Below are 21,186 nucleotides of genomic sequence, written 5' to 3'. Positions count from 1 at the left end.
ATGAGGTTACAGTGATTCCACCATGAGGTGTTTAGTTGTGGAGTCCACAACTTCTTTCAGTGCGAGCTTTCCTTTGAAAGATGGGAAGCCTGGTAGAAGCTCAGCAACCCTTCAGTCTAGTGGCGAAGGCTGGCTTTCAAGTTGCCCTTCTCATCTATAAATTTGTTGAAGACACCTTGAGTCCATCCAAAGAGTTTGTCCATGTTAGATTGTGACACCATGATAGAATGGAATTCATACAAGATTCCATTAGTATGTTGAGCGATTCTAGCATGCTTGTTCTTTACCTACAGGTGATCATGAAGGAATACTGCTAGTCACATATGAAAAGTACATTAGCGACTATGTTGTATCAATCGCCAAGAAAGGAATAATGCTGGATAGCTTAATCACCTTCGAAAACAGCAAATCCGATTCAACGGCCAGTCCAACAAACCAGATCAAATATCAAATCAACAGTCTGCCAGCCGTTGGATGCAAAAGGAGCCTGCATTTGGACGGAAAGACCTGTCATATAAAGCTAACGCTAATGTTACCAGTGGGCAAAAAGATAGTTGACCTTATCTTGGAAAACCCCTTCTTTGCCCTTCGTGCGGCGGAGTCAATGATAGAGAACGGCCACCCTAATGCTGATGTCTCCTCTTCCAAGCCAACCATCGCAAGGAGCAAGAGGCTGGAGGCAGACACAAATCCACCTCTCGCTGTTCGTCCATCTAGGAACTAGCGGAGAAGGCAGCCGAAGTGTTTCGTCAGGCATCCAAGGAGATCCACGATGTGGATTCTGGTTTCGTGTTGGAGGAGGATGATCCCGAATGAATGAGGATGGAATGCAGTTATGGTCCAAAAGCACGACGGAAGCCACCTCAGGGAAGTCCTAACCCCCTTTTGATTTCTTTGAAATATAGATCTAAGAAGAAGAAACTCAAAATAGTGTAAAAGAATTTGGGAACCCATATGGCTCCTGCCCCCATGAGCTAGAAATCGATGCTTTTAACTAATGTTCATGAATTTGTTGTCATAGAATTACAAGAGGGCAACCAAGATATATCTTCACAGTGTTCGGAATTGGCTTGCAGTGTTAGGAATTTGTGAGTGCAAACTATGCTCTTTTTGTAATATTGATTTAGAATATACTGAACATGTGTTGTTTCATTATTCTAACTCATTGGGCTTTTTAGTCTCTTTGTGAGAATTGACTTGGTTTACATTTTCATCTTTTTGATTATTGGCTAGCTGGCATTTAGATTAATGTGGGTTTACTTTTGCCAGATTTTGAGGCTTCTTGACAAATATCTTTTATTGCTACAAATTTATGGTCTTATTGAGGGCTCCAATGATTCTATTTTTAATAATTTGATATCATCTATTTTTGGTTTATTTTTCAAAATTGTCTCATAAATTCATGATATGATGAACCAAAATGAATTTGTGAGAAATGTTAGTCGTTGTCCTTCCTTGTTAAATGGGAAAAACTAGCTTTTCGTTGGATCAAATTAAATTGTAATTGCAGTATTGGCTTCATTGCTAGACACTGATAGACACGATAATGCTTTTGTTGTTTTTCTAAGAGTATTTTAAGAAGTAGGACAATAGTTTATGAGGCAAAAGTTATCTTATTAGCTTATTAGGATGGTCTCCATCGAGTTCATATCGAGACAGTCTATATGATGAAGGTGGATATCATTAGTAAACAACCTTCTGTCCCATGGCTAATTTTGAATATTATTAGGAACATTTTGTATTTATTGTCTATCATGCATTATTATAAAATCTCGTATGTATTTCATGGAGGAAGGTATGTAGCTAATTGATTGTCTATGCATGCTAGAGCCAACAAGCTCTATAGTCTTTGGAGAAAATGTTATCGTTTGTACTTGGATCTTTGAATTTGCTTTGAGGGACTATTTCGTATCAGTTTCAGCAATAATTTTTTTATTTTTACTATTAAAAACATCATCTAGTTGACACTAGAACATCATCATCAACCATATCATCAATAAATCACTAATAATCCCATCTCCCAATCGTCTATGATGGATTCAATTTATAACACCTCCTTAGCCACATATAGTTTTATAACAGGAGCTCTCGGTATACCTCTAACACTAGGTTTCTAGGGGTCGGAATCAAAATTTTCCTTATCCAATCACCCAATGTGATCATATCAATAATGCTTGCCGTGATTCCTGAGTACATCAAACATTGGATTCAAGCTTCATTTGATAGGCTTCATCCCTCAGTAACAGACAACCACACTTGACATTATCTTTATAAAAAATACATGTAAAATTTTATCCCATTCTAAAGCTAGTTTTTGCTTTTATTTTTTTTTAATTTTTGTGTATGATTTACTGTAGCATTCTGCAATTACTCTTTCAGTTTTCTTTTTCTCATAACATGCAACTAATGATAATTTGGTTTGGGAACTATTTTGGAAGTTATGTCGTTTTCTAAATATGAGATTTTTTAGAGGAGAACATATTGATGGGATTTTTTTCTTTCCTATATATAATAAATATATAATTTAATTGTCTATTATGACTTTCCTCTAGGGAGCGTCCCATCTGTTTTTCCTATATATACTACACACTCCATTTTGAAGGTATGTTTCTTATGATGGAGGTTTTCTGAAAATTAAAATTTTTTAAATTAGTTCTATGTAGTTACAATAATCACCTTATTGAAGGAACGTGTCCCTTGGAACAAAATCATTTTAAGGTGTCTTTTAAGATATTTTTATATTATAAATAGTCTTAATCAGCCCAATAGATATTATGTTGTTTAATTTTGTTCAGCTTTTTGGTTCAGTACATCAAGTTTCTCTACTTATGTGCTCGCATGAGGTATAATACTACTTAAAGAATGAGTAGAAATCTTTGCTAATTCGTAGATGAAGGAATGAGAATTCACTTTAAGACTACATAAATGTGCTTTCAGGTTCTTTTGATTTGTTATTTCAGTATTTATTTTTTTAATGGGTTTCATGTACTTATATTTTTCTATCAATTTAAGGTGAAATCTTGATGGATTTTGATTAAGAAATTAATGAAGATTTTTTGAAATAAATTATTTTCTTTTGATGGATTGTGATGTCATATTCATGCACAAGCATAACTCTGCATTTGATGTACATGGGGATAGAAAAGACATGAAATTTCAGATCTAAGTCCTGTTTAGTCTAATCTAGTTGTAACCTTCCTAGCTCAACTAATGAAACCCAACCCCTTCTTATTAAGCGGTGCTGTTATGCAATATCTTTCACTGGTATTATTTCAATTATAGTTGTGTGATAAGGTCAAGTGAAATAAATGTAATTTTCCACCTGTATGATTTGGGTTAAAATATTTAAAATTCTGTGGTTACGCATTTGTTGAATCATCACATCCTTGGTTTTGAGCTGTGACAAATTTTATCGATTGGAGTATATCTAGCAATATGTTCATTTTTTTGAATGTTTGATGGTTTTTTCTTTTTGATTTTTTTATATTCTTTGGCTTATAACATTTACCTATTAATTATTTTCTCTTACGTGATAGAGAAACATGGTCGCTATAGTGGCAACGATACCCGAAGACATCATTCATTTGGAAATTCTCCCATGGCTTTCCAATAAGGTTCTCTTCAGGTTCAAGTCCGTCAATAAGAAATGGCATCATCTCATCAACCATGATCCTACATTCGCACACCAACGCTCATGCCGTTGTGGGTTGCCTGGCTTTGTGTGGATATGTGATCACAATATTGACTTTATGCCCGTCAACCTTATTGGGCAACATGACATTTGTGAACCTAAGTTGTCTTTCTCCCTTCCTGATGGATGTTCCGCGTATATTGCTGGATGTTCCGCGTATATTGCTGCCTCTGCCAATGGCCTCCTCTTGTTATTGTTGACAAGATGGGAGGAACAAAACGAAAACGAATGGTACATGTATGAAGACAAGAGCACCTTCCATTATGTGTGGAATCCAATGACAAAAGAGGGTCATGCCATCCCTGAAAGTCGAGTTCAAGCTTATGAGAATATTGGTCTGGCCTTTGAACCATCAACTACTTCGACCCGTTATAGACTAATAAAACTAGTAGAAGACAATGAACTAGAATTTACTGAGATTGAGTTCAAGATATACTCTTCGGACATAGGGAAATGGATAATTTCTGATCAGAAGCTTGTTATCAAAGATGAGTACAATAGGTATCGGTGGAATGTGTTGTACGCTAGAGGCATCATATATTGGAACTATTTTCCCTACATAATATGGTTTGACCTTGATAAAAATATCTCAGGCAGTATGATGTCGCCAATAGAATATGAAGACATTCCAATATATTATGATGATGTTTATTGTCAATGTATCGGGGTAACTGATGAAGAGATTTTGACAAGCACTCTATTTATGAAAAATAATTCAATTTTCATATGGATGATGAGTAAGGATGGAGAATGGGTTAAGAGGTACCATGTTTTAGATTTTTTGAACATTAGGGACATTGACTCTTTTTCACTTCTACCATTCTGTGGGGGTGATAAGGTATTCATGGACCTGACATTATTTTCTATGGGGAGGAAGGCAATGTTGTGTTGTCACGACATGAAGACAGGAGAGACTGTGATGATCGATATGTTGAAGCAGAATCGGCTATGGTCACCTTGTCAGTACGTAGTGTTAAATTACAATAATATGCCCGAGATAGGTAGCTTAAAATACTAAGTTTGGCAAGGCTTCTCTGCACCTCAAAATTTATAGTGATGCAAATACAATAGTATTTTTCTTATTTTGTTCTATTATAACATCACCACATTGAAGTGAGTCTACATATTATGTTGACTATATATATTGATGAGTATTGCTTCCTGTATCCCTAACTTAATTTTTATAAGTTAATAAATAAATTAAACTGCCCAAAATTTAATAATTGTTCAGTATATTTATTTAATGTCATATTTTCTTCTTTTTTTTGGAGTATAACTTGGAGATTAGAGAATGTGTCAGTGGATTAAACCCACAATATTAGAGCATGTGTCAGTGGATTAAACCCACAAGATTAGAGTTTACTATACAAAGTACAGAAACAATATGCACTAGGTCTTTATTTGGCTTGGTGCACCACCTAAGACTAATAAATGCATTTAGTAGTAGTGGCCTTTATTTCTGTTTTCTCGTGCTATTGTTTGGTTTCAGTAGAAGCTTTATATATTTTGAGCGATTCTTGAAATGGGCCAAGGAGAAACCTTGAGATACATCAAGGTTACATAACCATATAAGCCAATAGAGATGCATTTGTATTGTTACGGGCTATTTATAGCAAATGTGTTTAACGTAATGTTCATGCTTTCAATTTATACATATCTTAGATAATATGTAAGTGGCTTATATTTGGTTAGACAACTCCATGTTGGTTGGATTTTATTGGATTTTATGTCCTGTAATCATAGCTCGTGGTCAAGGAAAAACCATTAAAAAAATGGAGCCCCTAGATCGTAACTTGTTGGGATCTACTTGAATAGAGATGTCACTTGAAATATCAACCATATCAGGTAATATTTAAGGATGGGTCATCGTATTGCTCAACTACCAATGTAGCATGTGCACTCACTTGTCATGTTGTTCTGAATTTATGAAGTCTATTTTTGTATTGCGTTATTCATAAAGTGTTTGTGTTAATATTGTTGTGCTTTCCCAAGTTTATGCTTGAGAGAGTGATGATTAGTTTGCCTATGCATTCACGTTCACTAACCCACTTTTTTTCCATGTGGGTCCCTAGAGAATGCAATTGATCCTTTTATGAATGGATATCACAAGCGTGTTGCACTTTCATGGCCTTAGCTTGGATTGTCTTAGGCATGTGACTCCCAAGAAACATCACATGCAAGCATCAATCTTGACCTTAACTTCATGCAAGCCCAATGCAATCTTGACTTATATGTTTAAGGCACTTTCTCCTTTTACACATTGAGAAGATAACATTTATACTATCTTTTGACATAAGATCTTCTATCTCCTGTAATCTAGGATTGTAACTAAACTCAAAATAAGGAGGAGACTCAAACTATCATCAAAATACGAGTTTACAATATTTTTTTTGCTCATAAATAGATGCTTCATTATCCAAGCCTAAGTGAAGAATTTATAGGCACTAAAAGGCTTCAAGAATAGAGACAAAAATTTAAATCCCAAAATTTCGGTGTACTAGCGATACTACCGTTGGTGCTTGACGATACTACCACCGGCACTAGGTAGTACTACCATTGCAACCAATAGCTTTGGCGGTACTACCATTTCCTTAGGTAGTAATATCATTGGCTTGGACAGTACTATCGTTAAAAACATCGAAAAAGCATAAATAGTGTTTTTTGCTTGACTTAGGCGGTACTATTGCTTGGGCCATCGATTTGGCCTTCCAACATATCCAATTCGGCCTTGATTCAAGCCCAATGACTTTCTTCACAAGTTGGCATGGTTTTGGCCCAATACCAATTCAAATTGACTCATAATGATCTCGATCAAGACTTTGATTAATCAATCATGCATATGGCACATGAATGAAACTTTTAGCATGATGTATACTATTGCGGCATGTCGTATGTTCTTTTGGCACTTTATCTAAACTTTCCATCTGAACTTTCGGCAGATCGTCTTTTCCTTCGGCTCGACGTCCAATTTTCAACACGATAATTTTTGAATATAACATTCGAATCTCCTACTTGATAGTTGTCATTCGGTAATCCAAGCCTGTGATTGAAGTATTTCCTGTATCACTTATTTTAAAAACATATTTAGTCCAATAAACTTATCATTAGTTTCATCATCAAAATCTAGGATTCAATAATCTCTTATTTTTTGATGATGACAAAATGACGGAATTTTAATAAGACTATCATGTATATTTGTCATTTTAAAATGTTATGATAAATTTGAACTCAAATAATCATATATTCTTTTAAATGCGTATACTAAATTCAAGTTAAAAAAAATTTGATCTTGTCGATATTATGATTTAATCATTCAAACCCAAAAATCAATATCCAATATGGTTTCAAATTTTAATAATTATTAATGTATAATATCAATCAAAATAATAACTATAAGTTAACCATTTACATAAATCAAATCATAACAAAAAAATTATAAGACATCATGATTCTTCATGTTTATGCATGAGTAATCACTTCTCTCCCTTGGTTAAAAAAATTCTTTTTTCTCCCTTTATTAACAAAAGAATATGAGTTACTTCTTCTTTGCCTTTGTCATCAACAAAAGGAAGAGAATGATATCATGGTAGTATTTCTCCCTCTTTGTATTAATATTTTAATTGTGTAAAAATAAAAATTACTTTGATATGATATGAAGTATCTCAATATTGTGTCATCGAAGATAAATTCAAGTTATGGACACTGAGAGATCAATTGATGATGCGGTCTTAACAAGACTCTTCCTATCTATATGTCATCTTAAAAATGTGATGAACTTGAATTCAAAATAATATTTTTTCAATGATACTATTAAATTTAAGTTAAAACAAATTTGATCTAAATATTATCATTGCAAGCCTAAATATTCAATCAAGTTTTAAATTTTAAAAATAATTAACAAAAATTAGGTAGGAATCACTACTAATAAAAAGTTATCAAAATATCATTAGTCTCTTGTTCAACACATAAGCTAAGCATGAATTGTTGCTTCTTTCATTTTGTTATTAACAAAAATATGAGTTACTTCTTCTCCTTTGTTATCAACAAAATATATAAGTCATAAATAAAAAAAACATATAAATAAATCTCAAACCATGAATATCAAGAAGTCAAGTGAAAAGATCATGATTCATTTTGATGAATATCTTTTTTAGGCATTAGCGAAAAAAAGTCATACGAAAACATATAGCAAAAGGTTTTTAATCATGCATTTGAAAGATTCAAAATATCTAATTCTTTTCTAATCAAAACGAATTGTTTCTCACTTAGTGATTTAATAAAAATATTTGCTAACTAATGTTTCATGTCAACGAAATATAAAGACATTATGATTGCTAACATGATCCGTAATAAAATGATATTTAATACGAATGTGCTTAGTCATAGAGTGTTGAATATGATTCTTTGTCAAACAAATTGAATTAGTATTATCATTTTATATAGATAATTTTTAAGTAAAGTCTATAATCTTCTAAAGTGTTCTTCATCCAAATTACCTATATGCACATACCATAACATATTTAGCTTCATAGTGTGATAAAGTTTTATTTCTTTGATGATCAAGAAACAAGTACATGATCTAGGAATTGATAAGTTCCAAGGATACTATTTTTCTCTATTTTACATTATGTAAAGTCAGTATAAGTAATCACATCGAAGTTATTAGATCTAAAATATCATAATCCTAGAGAGGAACATAAATATCATAATCCTAGAGATGATGTTCCTGTAACTAAAAATTCCTTTTATTGTTTTAAAGTGAGATTATTTAAAATTATCTTGAAATCTTATACAAAGCCCAACATTAAATATTTTATCAGGTCTAGTTACAATAAGGTATAATAAACTGTCTATCATACCTCAATACGTTTTTTATCAAAATATTTTTCTTTATTCTACTTATCTAATTTAGTAGAACATCATCATCAACAATATCATAAACCATATCATCAATAAATCACTAATAATCTGATCTCCCAATCTTCTACTGTGGATTCAACTTGTAACACCTCCTTTGCCATATATAGTTTTATAACTGGAGCTCCGGAATGAATGACAAGCTACCTGACCAATTAGTGTAAGCGTCAAAAGTCGTCTTATTAGGTATACCTCTAACACTAGTTTCTATGGGTCGGAATCAAAATTTTCCTCATCCAATCACCCAATGTGATCATATCAATAACACTTTGCCTTGTTTCCTGAGTAAATCAAACATTGGATTCAAGCTTCATTGGATAGACTTCATCCCTCCTAACAGACAACCATACTTGACATTATCTTTATAAAAAATACATGTTAAATTTTATCACATTTTGAAGCTAGTTTTTGCATTTATTTTTTCTTTTTTGGAGTATGGTACTCTGAAATTACTCTTTCAGTTTTCTTTTTCTCATAACATGCAACTAATGATAATTTGGTTTGGGAACTATTTTGGAAGTTATGTCGTTTCCTATGTATGAGATATTTTTAGAGGAGAACATATTGATGGGATTTTTTTTCTTTCCTATATATAATAAATATACAATATAATTGTCTATTATGACTTTCCTCCACGGAGTATCCCATCTGTTTTTCCTATATATAATACACATTCCAATTTGAAGGTATGCTTTCTTATGATAGAGGTTTTCTGAAAATCAAAATTTTGTAAATTAGTCAATAATCACCTTATTGAAAGAATGTGTCCCTTGGAAAAATACCCTTTTAATGTGTCATTTAAGATATTTTTATATTATAAATAGTCTCAATCAACCCAATATATATTACGTTGTTTAATTTTGTTCAGCTTTTTGGTTCAGTACAAGAGGCTGAGTCAATTTTCTCTACTTATGTGCTCGCATGAGGCATAATACTGCTTAAAGAATGGGTAGAAATCCTTGCTAATTCTGGTTTCATGTACTTGTATTTTTCTATCAATTTAAGGTGAAATCTTGATGGATTTTGATTAAGAAATTAATGAATAATTTTTTTTGAAATAAATTATTTTCTTTTGGTGGATCGTGATGCCATATTCATGCACAAGCATAACTCTACATTTGATGTACATGGGGATTAACATCTACCTTATTCTTGATTACATAATTATCATTATTCTGTGGTAATAGATTGGTTGGTAGGTGTTGTTGAACTCTATGAAATGATAGCACATTTCATTTCCCCATTTAGTTTGGTAAAACACACGATATAGTCGTAGAATTTTTTCTTCTTAATTGTTTTTTAAATCTGTGATTAATATAATAACTATGTGACCTTAGAAGGAGATAAGGTAAAGTCTTGTTTTTTTTTAATTCAATAAATAATTAATATTAGGTTTTCCTCATTTTAATTAATTAAACTTCAGGATTTATGCATCATTTTGAATTTTAGAATTTTATCTAGAATTTATTAGACTTATTAGTGACCTATTGGATCTGTAGAATAAATTTTTATAGGTAGTGGAAGAAAAGACATGAAATTTCAGACCTAAGTCCTGTTTAGTCTAATCTAGTCGTAACTTTCCTAGCTCTACTAACGAAACCCAACCCCTTGCTATTATGTAACTTCTTTCACTGTTATTATTTCAATTATAGTTGTGCCATAAGGTCAAGTAAAATAAATGTAAGTTTCCACCCGTATGATTTGGGTTAAAATATTTAAAATTCGGTGGTGACGCATTTGTTGAATCATCACATCCTTGATTTTGAGTCATGACAAAATTTTATTTGTCGGAGTATTTCTAGCAATATGTTCATTCTTTAAATGTTTCGATGGTTTTTCTTTTTGGTTTCTTTTTTCTTCTTTAGCTTATAACATTTACCTATTAATTATTTTGTCTTATATTTGTACTTGATAGAGTAACATGATCGCTTCAGTGGCAACTATACCTGAGGAAATCATTTATTTGGAAATTCTCCCATGGCTTACGAACAAGACTCTCATTAGGTTCAAGTCTGTCAATAAGAAATGGCATCACCTCATCAATCATGATCCTACATTCGCACACCAATGCTCACGTCGTCGTGGGCTGCCTGGCTTTGTGTGGATACGTGACCACAAAATTGACTTCATGCCCATCAATCTTATTGGGAAACCTGACAATTGTGAACCTAAGTTATCTTTCTCCTTGCTTGATGACACAAGTTTAGCAAATATAGCTACCTCTGCCAATGGTGTCCTCTTATTATTGTTGACAAGATGGGAGGAGACCATTGGCAAGTGCACCTTCCATTATGTGTGGAATCCGATAATGAAAGAGGGTCATGCCATACCTAAAACTCGTGCTCAAGTTCATGAGAGTATTGGCTTGGCCTTTGAACCATCAGCTACTTTGACTCGTTATAAACTAGTAAAACTAATAGAAGACGATGAGATAGAATTTACTGAGATTGGGTTCAAGATATACTCTTCGGACACAGGGAAGTGGACAATTTTTTATCAGATGCTTGACCTATTGGAACTATTTTCCTTATATAATATGGTTTGACCTTCATAAAAATATCTCAGGCAGCATGATGTCGCCAATAGAATATGGAGACATTCCAATAAATAATGATGACGTTTATCATCATTGTGTTGGGGTGACTGATGAAGAGATTTTGACAAGAACTCTATATATGAGGAATAATTTAATTTTCATATGGATGATGACCGACAATGGAGAATGGGTTAGGAGGTACCATGTTTTAGATTATATGAACATTAGGGACATTGAATCTTTTCACTTCTACCATTCAGTGGGGGTGATAAGGTATTTATGGACCTGACATTATTTTCTCCGGGGAGGAAGGCAATGTTGTACTGTCACGACATGAACCAGAATTAGCTATGGACACCTTGTCAGTACGTAGTGCTAAATTACAAGAACATGGTCGGGATAGGTAGCTTAAAATACCAAGTTCGGCAAGGCTTCTCTGCACCTCAAAATTTACAGTGACGCAAATACAATAGTATTTCTTTTTATTTTGTTCTATTATAACGTCACCACATTGAAGTGTATCCACATATTATGTTGGCTATACATATTGATGAGTATTATTTCTTTATAAATTAAACCTCCCAAAAGTTAATAATTGTTCAGTATCTTTATTTAATGTCATATTTTCTTCTTTTGAAATGGTCCAAGGAGAAATCATGAGATACATCAAAGTTACATAGCCATATAAGCCAATAGCGGTGTGTTTAACATAATGTTCATACTTTCAATTTATATATATCATAGACAATATGTAAGAGGATTGCGTTAGGGAAAACCATCAAAAAATTGGAGCCTCTAGATTGTAACTTGTTGGGATCTACTTGAATAGAGATGTGGCTTACCTTCAATTTTGGATAATATTTAAGGATGGGTCATTGTATTGCCTAACTACCGTATAGCATGTGCACTCGCTCATGGGGATTATGTGCATAATGAATTGTCTTGAAATGTTTATCGTGTTGTTCTAAACTTATAAGTCTACTTTTGTATTGCATTATCCATAAAGTATTTGTGTTAATATTGTTATGCTTTCCCAAGTTTATACTTCAATAGAGTGGTGACGTTAGTTTGCATATGTATTCACATTCACTAACCCACTTCTTTTCCATATGGGTCCCTTGGAGAATACAATTGATCCTTTATATATAGATATCACAATGGTATTGTACTTTCATGACCTTAGTATGGATTATCTTAGTCGTGTGACACCTAAGTGATATCATCTACAAACATCCATCTTGACCTTAACCTTTTGCAAGTCCAATGGACTTATATTAGTTTTGACCCATGTGACACATAAATGTTATCATTCGCAACTGTTAGTTTTGACCATAACCTCATGCAAGCCCAATGGGATTATATAAAGAAGAATTAATTGGAAAGATAAATGTAGAGAGGAAGGAGGAGATGGTGCCTTGTGTTGGAAGAGGAAAAGAATAAGAGAGGTCCTGCTTTCCAATGTGGGGATGGGTTGATACATCATGGCATGGGGTTAGGAAGGATTATAATAAATCCTGATGTCATCAGAAAACAAATTCTCATGCATGAGCATTGGGTTGCTATGGCGACGGAATGGACATGGCATAATAGGAAAATGACGGTGAGGTAATTTCTAGCATCAGGAGCGAAGACAAGATGGTTTTATCTTAGCTTTCATGGAGTTGGGATATCTGTCACGTTGACTCGGTATCATTGCGCCCATCGCATGCAATGCTAGACTCGGGCGTGTGATCATCCACAGGGTACTTAACATGCCACATGGCATGCTTGTGGATTGCCATGTCACAGCCTATTATTCATTGAAAAGACTAGAGAAACCTTTCCTCACTTTGCAACCAGTGAACAACATCTAATGCTTCCTCTTTTCCACGTTCTCTAGACCCCGTATATTACCATGATTCGTCCAATGTTTCCTTTACCAAATCATAAGGTTGAACGGCAGCATATCAAGGTATCGACAAAAGAATGTAATCAAGCAGCTCGTAATTAAGAACTTCAAACAGATTTTTTTATTGAAGAAGCATAGAGATCGAATCCAACATTTTTTTTCTCCCCTTCAAACAAAGAACCAACCCGAGAACTCTAATGTGATCCGTCAAATTCAACTAGGATTTCTAGTCAGTTTGGCAAGCTATTGACTGCTCTCTTCATCACAGGCCCACGGCCGTTTTGACCCACAAATCTTCACGTAGCAAAGCAGCTTGAATCTACAACCAAAACTAGTTCTCCTAGTTCGTTTGGGAATCAGTTGTCTCCGTCTCTCTTTATAGCCAGCCCATGGTCCTTCTTACCTTCCGTTCACATAGGAGAGGAAGTGGGGAGAGAGAAAAAATAAAAAGAGATAATTTTGTATATGAATAAATATAAGCTAACACACAGTGGAATTAAATGAAATCATAATAAAATAGGACATCAAGATTTACATGAAAAAATCCTCTAACGTGAAGAGTAAAAATCACGAGACAAACCAGAAAAAATCCGAATATATAAATCTCAGAGTCTCTTGCCTAGATGAGAACACTGCCTAGATGATTAAGAATAATCTTTCTGTATTGTTATTATCTTCTTCCCTTTCATTCTCTTATTTTTTTTTTTATTTTCTCTTTTTTTTTTAGAATCACGTAGTTACAGTATTCTAGCCCTATTCGTAGCCACTGCAACCTTATTTTACCTTCCTTAGCCACCATACTTTTTTGTTAAAAATGTTAGGGTTTTCAAGTTAAAAAGATGTGAGTTATGGACTATTAAAACTCACTATGGGCTGAACTCATGGGCTCTCAGCCCAACAATACCTTCATCATCCACCATGAAGAAGTCATCTTTTGAGACGATACCGATAAAGTCGTTGATGATACGAGGCCAGTGGCATAATGGCAAGGGGTTCTTCAAGATGCTACTGTAGTATCCTACATACACCAATGCTCGAAACGAGGCCATAGACGAGATACAATTAGATTTCTTGCTAAGGAGCACGGGCTACACTGTAAGGGAGGGAGATGTTGCCAAGAAGAGGAAGGTGTTGGGAAAATATGATAAAGAAAAAGATAAAAATACTATGGAAACAAATAACAAACACAAGATCAAGAATACTTTAGGAAAGATATTTAGGCTTGAAACGTACATAAACACTTTCCTAAAAATGATATTTGCACCCTCTACTCAATAAGATTGCTATGGGTTTGATGCAAATAGTTTTAGTAGATATGACAAGCCTTTAGAAGATCTGTATTAAGCAAACAATAAAGAATCTTCAAAGAGGAATTAGAGAATATCTAATTCAATCACTTGGAGAGTAAAGAAGAAGAATATGAAAAAGATGTCTTAATAATTTACCCTTAAATATCTATTTATAGATATTTTCTTAAAAGACACAACCTTTGAAAAATAACTACCAAAATAACTATAAAAGAAAACACATTTTCAAATAAATCTTTTGAAAATAAATTCTTTTTTTCTTTTTAATTTGAATAATTTATAACAATCCCCCACTTGTTCAAATTTAAAATTTTCTTCAAGTGATTAAATAGTATTTATGAATAAAGTAATATATCTTTTGATTTGAATATTACCTTAGTGTAAGCATCACAAAGTGAAGTCGAAATCCCAAATAGCATAAAAGTTTTGAATTTATTATTCCTAATGACAACACTAGTGATACCACACATATAATACAATATCATTGTATTCCTCATAAAATCTCGCTCAGCCCTAATATGGCCTTGGGCTCATCCAAGTTCATGAATTTTTATGAGAGAAACTCTAACTCTCAATCAAAGCGGCACCACTTTTAAGTTCATATAGGTGAAGTTCTTATAGTATCTTTGTCACTCTTTGAGATACTTGTCCTAACTTGACTGAACTTTATTAAGAGTATAATTAACTCAACCCTCATTCGGTAATAACCAACACTTTAATATCTTTAGATAAAATATTTCAAAGTGCTGAACCACTCCACATGTCAATGACTTGTTCTTGCCCTTTGAACTCTTCATTACTTATTTCATAATGTTGAGTAGGGTTGCTATCATTGGTGGATCTTTTTATTCAAGGAGTTTTAGCCCCATCCATTTTGATGTTGATCTTACAACTTCTCATGTAAGAGGTTTGGTGAATGGATCATCTTCCACTTGTAAAATAAGAGGAATTGTTTTTGCTTTTCGTATACGAGTGTTTCTCCTTAATTTATGAGATTGCTCTCCAACCTCTTGTGAACTTGATTGATATCCAATCAAAGGAATATTAGGTTGCTCACCAACCTTTTGAGATGTCTCCACTAGTGACTCTTCACTAGTTGGAGGATGAACATTATTACTTGAAGTCATTAAATGTTCAAAGAACTCCACATCTCGAGATTCTATTATAATATTAGACTTTAAATTAAGAAGTTTATATGCTTTGCTATTTGAGACAGCCTATAAATGCACATTTAATTCCTCTAGGTCCCAACTTTATTCTTTGAGGATCATTATTCTTACAATATGCAAGAGAGTCCCACACTTTAAAATAACCAATGTTAGGTTATCTTCCTTTCTATAACTCATAAGGAGAGATCTTATTCTTTTTAAAATATGACACGCAGCCAATAAAACTTCTCCTAAGATAATTTAACATACAACAACATAGCATTAATCATCTCTAAATAAGTTCTATTCTTTCTTTTTGCTAATCCATTTTGCCCAGGTGTTCTAGGTGCTGAACATTCATGAATTATACCATGTTGTTTACAAAACAAGTTAAATTCATTAGAAAAGTATTCTCCTCCTCTATCACTTCTTAAAGATTTAATTTTCTACCCTAATTGATTTTCAACTTCTGCTTTATATGCCTTAAAAGCATTAAAAGTATCATTTTTATGTTTCAACAAGTACACATATGTAAATCTAGACATATCATCTATAAAGTAATGAAATATCTATTACCTTCTCTCGTTAATATGTCATTTAATTCACATATATCAGAATGTATTAAGTCTAAAAAATTAGTATATCTTTCAACACTTTTGAAGGTTTCTTCATCATCTTTGATTTAACATAAATTTCACATTTATTAAGATCATCAAAATGATAATTTATTAAGCCACACTTAACCATTCTTCTAATAGTACTAGTTCCAATATGTGCTAATCTATCATGCCATAATGAATAAGAATCAACAATATAAATAGAAGCAACATCTTTATTAAATTTAGAATCATTATCAGTAATAGATAATTTGACCATTCCCTCAGCAGAATAGCCTTTTCTAACAAAAGTTTCATTACGGGATAGAATTAACTTCTCGGATTCAAATACAGATTTAATTCCAGGTTTGCCAAAGAGATTCCCACTTACTAAATTTCTACTCATATTCGGTACATGAAGAACATTAGTAAGAGTGACTTTCTTACCCGAAGTGAAAGTGAGTTCCACATTTCCCTTGCCAATCACTTTAGAACGAACTTCATTTCCCATTTGAATCTCTTGCTCTTCTTTGACTTCTTTGTAAGTCTTGAAGAGTGTATTATCATAGCAAACATGGACGATAGCACAAGTATCATACCACCAACCAGAAACCTTGCCAAATATAGTATTTACTTCGCTCACCATAGCGATTATATTATCATCTCCCTCAATGGAGTTGACTTCTCGTTTCTGGCCCTTTTTAAATCTGCAATCCCTAGCAAAATGACCAGGTTTTCCACAAACAAAATAGCCTCCACTCTTTGGCTTCTTAAATTTTCTTTGATCCCTTTTCGGACCAAAATGATTTTCCTTATTTTGTTTGCCTTTGTTGGAATTTTTAAGCTAATTCACAACATTTGCTTTTATATTGCCAAAAGAGTTCTCACTCTTTTCTCTCATCCACGATTCCTCCTCGATTCGAAGATATTTTTGAATTTGCTCCAAAATGATATCCTTGGAGTCATGCAAAATCTTCTTTCTATACCCTTTCCAAGATGAAGGTAACTTGACTATTATAGCCCCTACTTGAAAATGTTCAGGAAGTTCGATTTTTTCAACCTTCAATTGATTAACAATGACCTGCAACTCATGCACTTGTGCCAAGATTAGCTTGTCATCTATAAACTTGTAATTAAAATATTTAGAAATCAAAATTTTCTTTGTACCTTCCTCCTCGACATGATACTTGAATTCCAAAGCATTCCAAATTGCTTTTGCAGATGGTTCCACCATATAAAGATAATAAAGTCGATCCGAAAGAGCATTAAGAATGTGTCCTCTACACATGACTTCATCTTCGATTCTCTTCTTTTGTTCAGTCTTGACTTCATCGGTGTCATCATCGGTTGGATCAGGAATTGGTTGAAGATTTGGATCAAGCACATAAAAGATCTTTAAAGCAGTCAACATGAATTTCATCTTGTCTTGCCAACGGGTAAAATTTGTTCCACCAAAACGATCGAAACGAACAAAATCTTGATTCAATAATTTGATGGTATTTGTGGCCTCTATAGTGAATTTATATAAACTCAAAAAATATCAATTTTAGATTATTGGGAAAATATGAGAAAGAAGAGGATAAAAACACTATGGAAACAAATAACAAACACAAGATCAAGAATACTTTAGAAAAGATATTTAGGCTTAAATGTGTATAAACACTTTTCTAAAAACGATATTTGCATCCTCTTCTTAATAAGATTACTATGGGTTTGATGCAAATAGTTTTAGTGGATATGACAAGCCTTTAGAAGATATGTATTAAGCAAACAATAAAGAATCTTCAAAAAGAAATTAGAGATTATCTAATTCAATCAGAGTAAAGAAGAAGAATATGAAAAAAATATCTTAATAATTTACTCTCAAATATCTATTTATAGATATTTTCTCAAAAAACATAATCTTTCAAAAATAACTATCAAAATAACTATAAAAGAAAACATCTTTTCAAATAAATCTTTTGAAAATATTTTTTTTCTTTTTAATTTAAACAATTTATAACAGAAGGACGTCTGGGCCACTTCCTCTGGTTTCACGATTGAGTAGAGAAAGTAGGAGTCATGCATAGTTCTTATTATTTGATATAATCATCAATTGCAAAACTTACGTTCGTTTATTCCTTCTATCATGGTCTAATAATTGATTAATAAAAACTTTATTTGTGTCAAATATTATTAAAAGTAAAAGTTTATGTTGAAGAAAACCATAAACATTCATGCTTTGTGTTTATTGGTTGTTTCTTAATTAGCCTAGAGGTGATTTTGGGAACAATATATTGTTTTGTTCTTAATTAGCCCATGCCACGTAATTGCGGAGAGTATCGATTGAATAAGGAGGTAAAGCAGAGAGAATAAAAGTCCGATCTCAATGAGTAACATAAAATAAAATATGATTTATGCATTTTTTTTTCTTTGAAGTTTCATAAAACACAGTTTTTCTAATATAAAGCGACGATACAGAACAATTATGACAACCGACAAACTAGAATCACACCATCAATTGACTTATCACACCCAAAGAAACCTAATCGAAGACTCGAACAATTCATGACGAGACTAATTTCGAGTACAGATTCCCTATATTATCCATAATTAAATTGTTATAGCGGTATAGGTTCAATTAATAAAGACCTGATGCGGTCGTTCGTTACTTGGCCGGGTTTACCGAGTCCGTCTCCGAACTGGTACATGCATTGGGCCATTCGAGGGATATTAATGGCCATCATTTTCAGGTTTTCCTCAAAACGCGAAGTGAAACTTCGATCTCCGTTTATTGCTCTCCAATTCCCCTTGATTAATCCCCTGATATGCCTACGAGCCGTGTCCTCCGATACACCGGTCTCATGCATGTAGCACTGGATAGATTTGGATACATCGCCTCTTTCAAGCTCGTCCTGCACAAAAACAACCGATGCAGAGAGGAGAAACTGTGTGAACTCTTTATTACGTTCGTTTCATGAACGAATGATTAAGTATGGAGCAATTCTCATACCGTGGAAGTACCCAAATCATCACAAAGTCGAAAAATCATGGACGGCCATCTTGCAAACTCAGGGCAGCTTTGGAAATCATCCAAGGCCTCCTGTGTTAAATCGTCACTGGTGCAATAAGCAAGAGTCAGTATTAGGGGAACTGATACCGATACCAGTGCGTTCTCCAAGTACTCTCCAAGATTGGGTGTGTAGCCTTGGTGGTACCACCTCGCTTCCACCGTGAATGTCTTCAATAGATCTGCCCACTGAAACCAAGACTATTACTCCTTCGAAAGTGGAACTGCATGATTGATGCACAAAAGAGGAAGGGATCGATATGTTACTGCTTTTTTTAGGTGTGGAATTATGTCCAGTCCCTTCTCTTTCTGAACATTGTATGCGATGTCATTTGTAGTGTTGAAGAGGGCTAGAAAACATATCCTCATATACTCTGGAAGTTTGTCCATTGCATTAACATCCCATCTGCAACATCCATCAGAGTAGAAGTTGTCAAGAATCAAAGATAGTTGAAATTTTATCTCTTGCATGCATGACGTGGAGGAGTTATTCATCACCTATCGACAGCATCCGTGAAGAGCTCGAGCTCATCCATGGTGCCGTAAATATCATACACATCATCTAATGTTACTATAAAGCAGTTTGCCTTCGTGTGCAACTCCCTGCATCTACCAAACTGTGGCTCAAAAACCCAGCCAACAGTCCAGAAATAGTTCTCCACCAACCTGTCCCTTGAAAATGGAAGCCTCTGCGCCAGGCCAAGATTGTTCCACCACCTGATCGATAGCCATAAGTTTGTGCTGAATTTTGCTGGTTCATAAACGAGGGCAGAATGCACAGGACATGATTCAAGTAAAGCAAGCTCAAAATACCTCGACACTTCTCTGAGTTCCCTCTGATATATGATCTGAACCCTGTTGAAGTCCAACTTAGCCATTTCAAGTAGGACAGGGTTCATCTTCGCTTCCCTTTGTGATGCTTCTATGAACCACCTGGTCTGTAACCTCGGCATCCTCCAGTTCAATGGAAGCTCCAAGGCATGGGCTACGTGCTCCCTGAGATGAGGCTCAAGTGATCCCTCCATGAGGCTCTTGAGCTGTTTAGTTGTGAAGTTCGTAGCTTCTTCCAGCACGTGCTCTCCTTCATTTGCAAGATGGGAAGCCTCGTACAAGCTCACCAATCCTTCAGTCTGGTGGCGAAGGCTGGCTTTCAAGTTTCCCTTCTCATCCATAAATCGGTAGAATACACCTTCAGTCCATCCACATAATTTGTGCATGTTAGATTGTGACACCATGATAGAACAGAATAAACACAAAATTCCATTAGTATGTTAGGCTATTAACGTGGCATAATTTATGACTAATTGGACATATTTCTAGTTGTCTCAGTTTTATGGAAGTAATTGTTCTAGCAATATATGAGGTACATCAGCGACAATGCTGTATCAGTCGCCAAGAAAGGAGTAAAGTAGGATATACAGCTTAATCACCTTCAGAAACAGCAAACCCATGTTCTCTGAGAAGCCTGAACATAAGAGCCGTGGCATGAAGATTATCCTTCAGCAACATGTTCACCTTTTCCACGGAACCGTATATAGTCCCTAAAGCATCCTTAATATCCTCCTTAAAGTGATACGCCACCCCAAGCTGCTGCAGGTGATCGATCAGTTGAAGCTGCTCCTCCATTCCCTTCTTCATGTAGATCAATTGTTTCACGTCCTCTGTCAGTTTTCCCATCCTTGTTGCGTTATCCTCCTCCACCTAATGAAACCAAGTCAGTAACCAGTGCGAACTATAGATAAAACTCAAGTTTACAGATTGCATGCATGCCGACCTTGGTGTCATTTCTTAGCGATTGGATGTATTCGTCACTCCACGAACTTGGCTGGTAATTAGCCGATCGCCGAGGAGGAGTCTGCGCAGCACACCGGATATGTGGTCGGAAGCATGGACGTGGTGAAGCCTTGGACGGCGACGTCCACCGATGGGCACCGATGAGACTGCAGAAGGACGGAGCAGAAGCGCAGAAAGCCATTTGGTTCGGTGGACAACACTGAGCAGAAGACGGAGAATCTTATGGGCTTTGTAATGGCAGTGTTGCGATGGGTTTATTA

General features: G+C 34.4%; 2 protein-coding genes across 2 annotated transcripts; one reads left to right on the top strand and one right to left on the bottom strand.

Annotated features, from left to right (window-relative positions):
- Positions 1–543: 543 nt before the first annotated feature.
- Positions 544–4,896, top strand: LOC135609678 (uncharacterized). The gene is made up of 2 exons (XM_065103186.1): positions 544–1,088; positions 3,537–4,896. The coding sequence occupies exon 2, from the start codon at positions 3,543–3,545 to the stop codon at positions 4,707–4,709; it is 1,167 nt and encodes a 388-aa protein (XP_064959258.1). The 5' UTR covers positions 544–1,088; positions 3,537–3,542; the 3' UTR covers positions 4,710–4,896.
- Positions 4,897–18,517: 13,621 nt separating this feature from the next.
- On the bottom strand, positions 18,518–20,307 carry LOC135608951 (monoterpene synthase 8, chloroplastic-like). Its single transcript, XM_065102031.1, has 5 exons — positions 19,946–20,307; positions 19,631–19,849; positions 19,400–19,538; positions 19,076–19,321; positions 18,518–18,977 (listed from the first exon to the last, which is right to left on the bottom strand). The coding sequence occupies exons 1-5, from the start codon at positions 20,302–20,304 to the stop codon at positions 18,684–18,686; spliced, it is 1,257 nt and encodes a 418-aa protein (XP_064958103.1). The 5' UTR covers positions 20,305–20,307; the 3' UTR covers positions 18,518–18,683.
- Positions 20,308–21,186: the final 879 nt, after the last annotated feature.

Source organism: Musa acuminata, chromosome BXJ2-4, assembly GCF_036884655.1.
Source record: "Musa acuminata AAA Group cultivar baxijiao chromosome BXJ2-4, Cavendish_Baxijiao_AAA, whole genome shotgun sequence".
Classification (NCBI taxonomy): domain Eukaryota; kingdom Viridiplantae; phylum Streptophyta; class Magnoliopsida; order Zingiberales; family Musaceae; genus Musa; species Musa acuminata.
The sequence above is the reverse complement of the archived record's forward strand: the minus strand, read 5'-3'. Positions and strand labels throughout refer to the sequence as shown.

What these genes read in the sequence shown, in the direction of transcription:
- LOC135609678 (XM_065103186.1), top strand. Translation starts at nt 3,543, where the DNA reads ATGGTCGCTATAGTGGCAACGATACCCGAAGACATCATTCATTTGGAA.
- LOC135608951 (XM_065102031.1), bottom strand. Translation starts at nt 20,304, where the DNA reads ATGGATGAGAAGGGAAACTTGAAAGCCAGCCTTCGCCACCAGACTGAA. An exon ending in GAACTCAGAGAAGTGTCGAG is followed by an intron (nt 19,850 to 19,945) that starts GTATTTTGAGCT and finishes GCTATCGATCAG; the next exon opens with GTGGTGGAACAATCTTGGCC. An exon ending in TTCACGGATGCTGTCGATAG is followed by an intron (nt 19,539 to 19,630) that starts GTGATGAATAAC and finishes TGGATGTTGCAG; the next exon opens with ATGGGATGTTAATGCAATGG.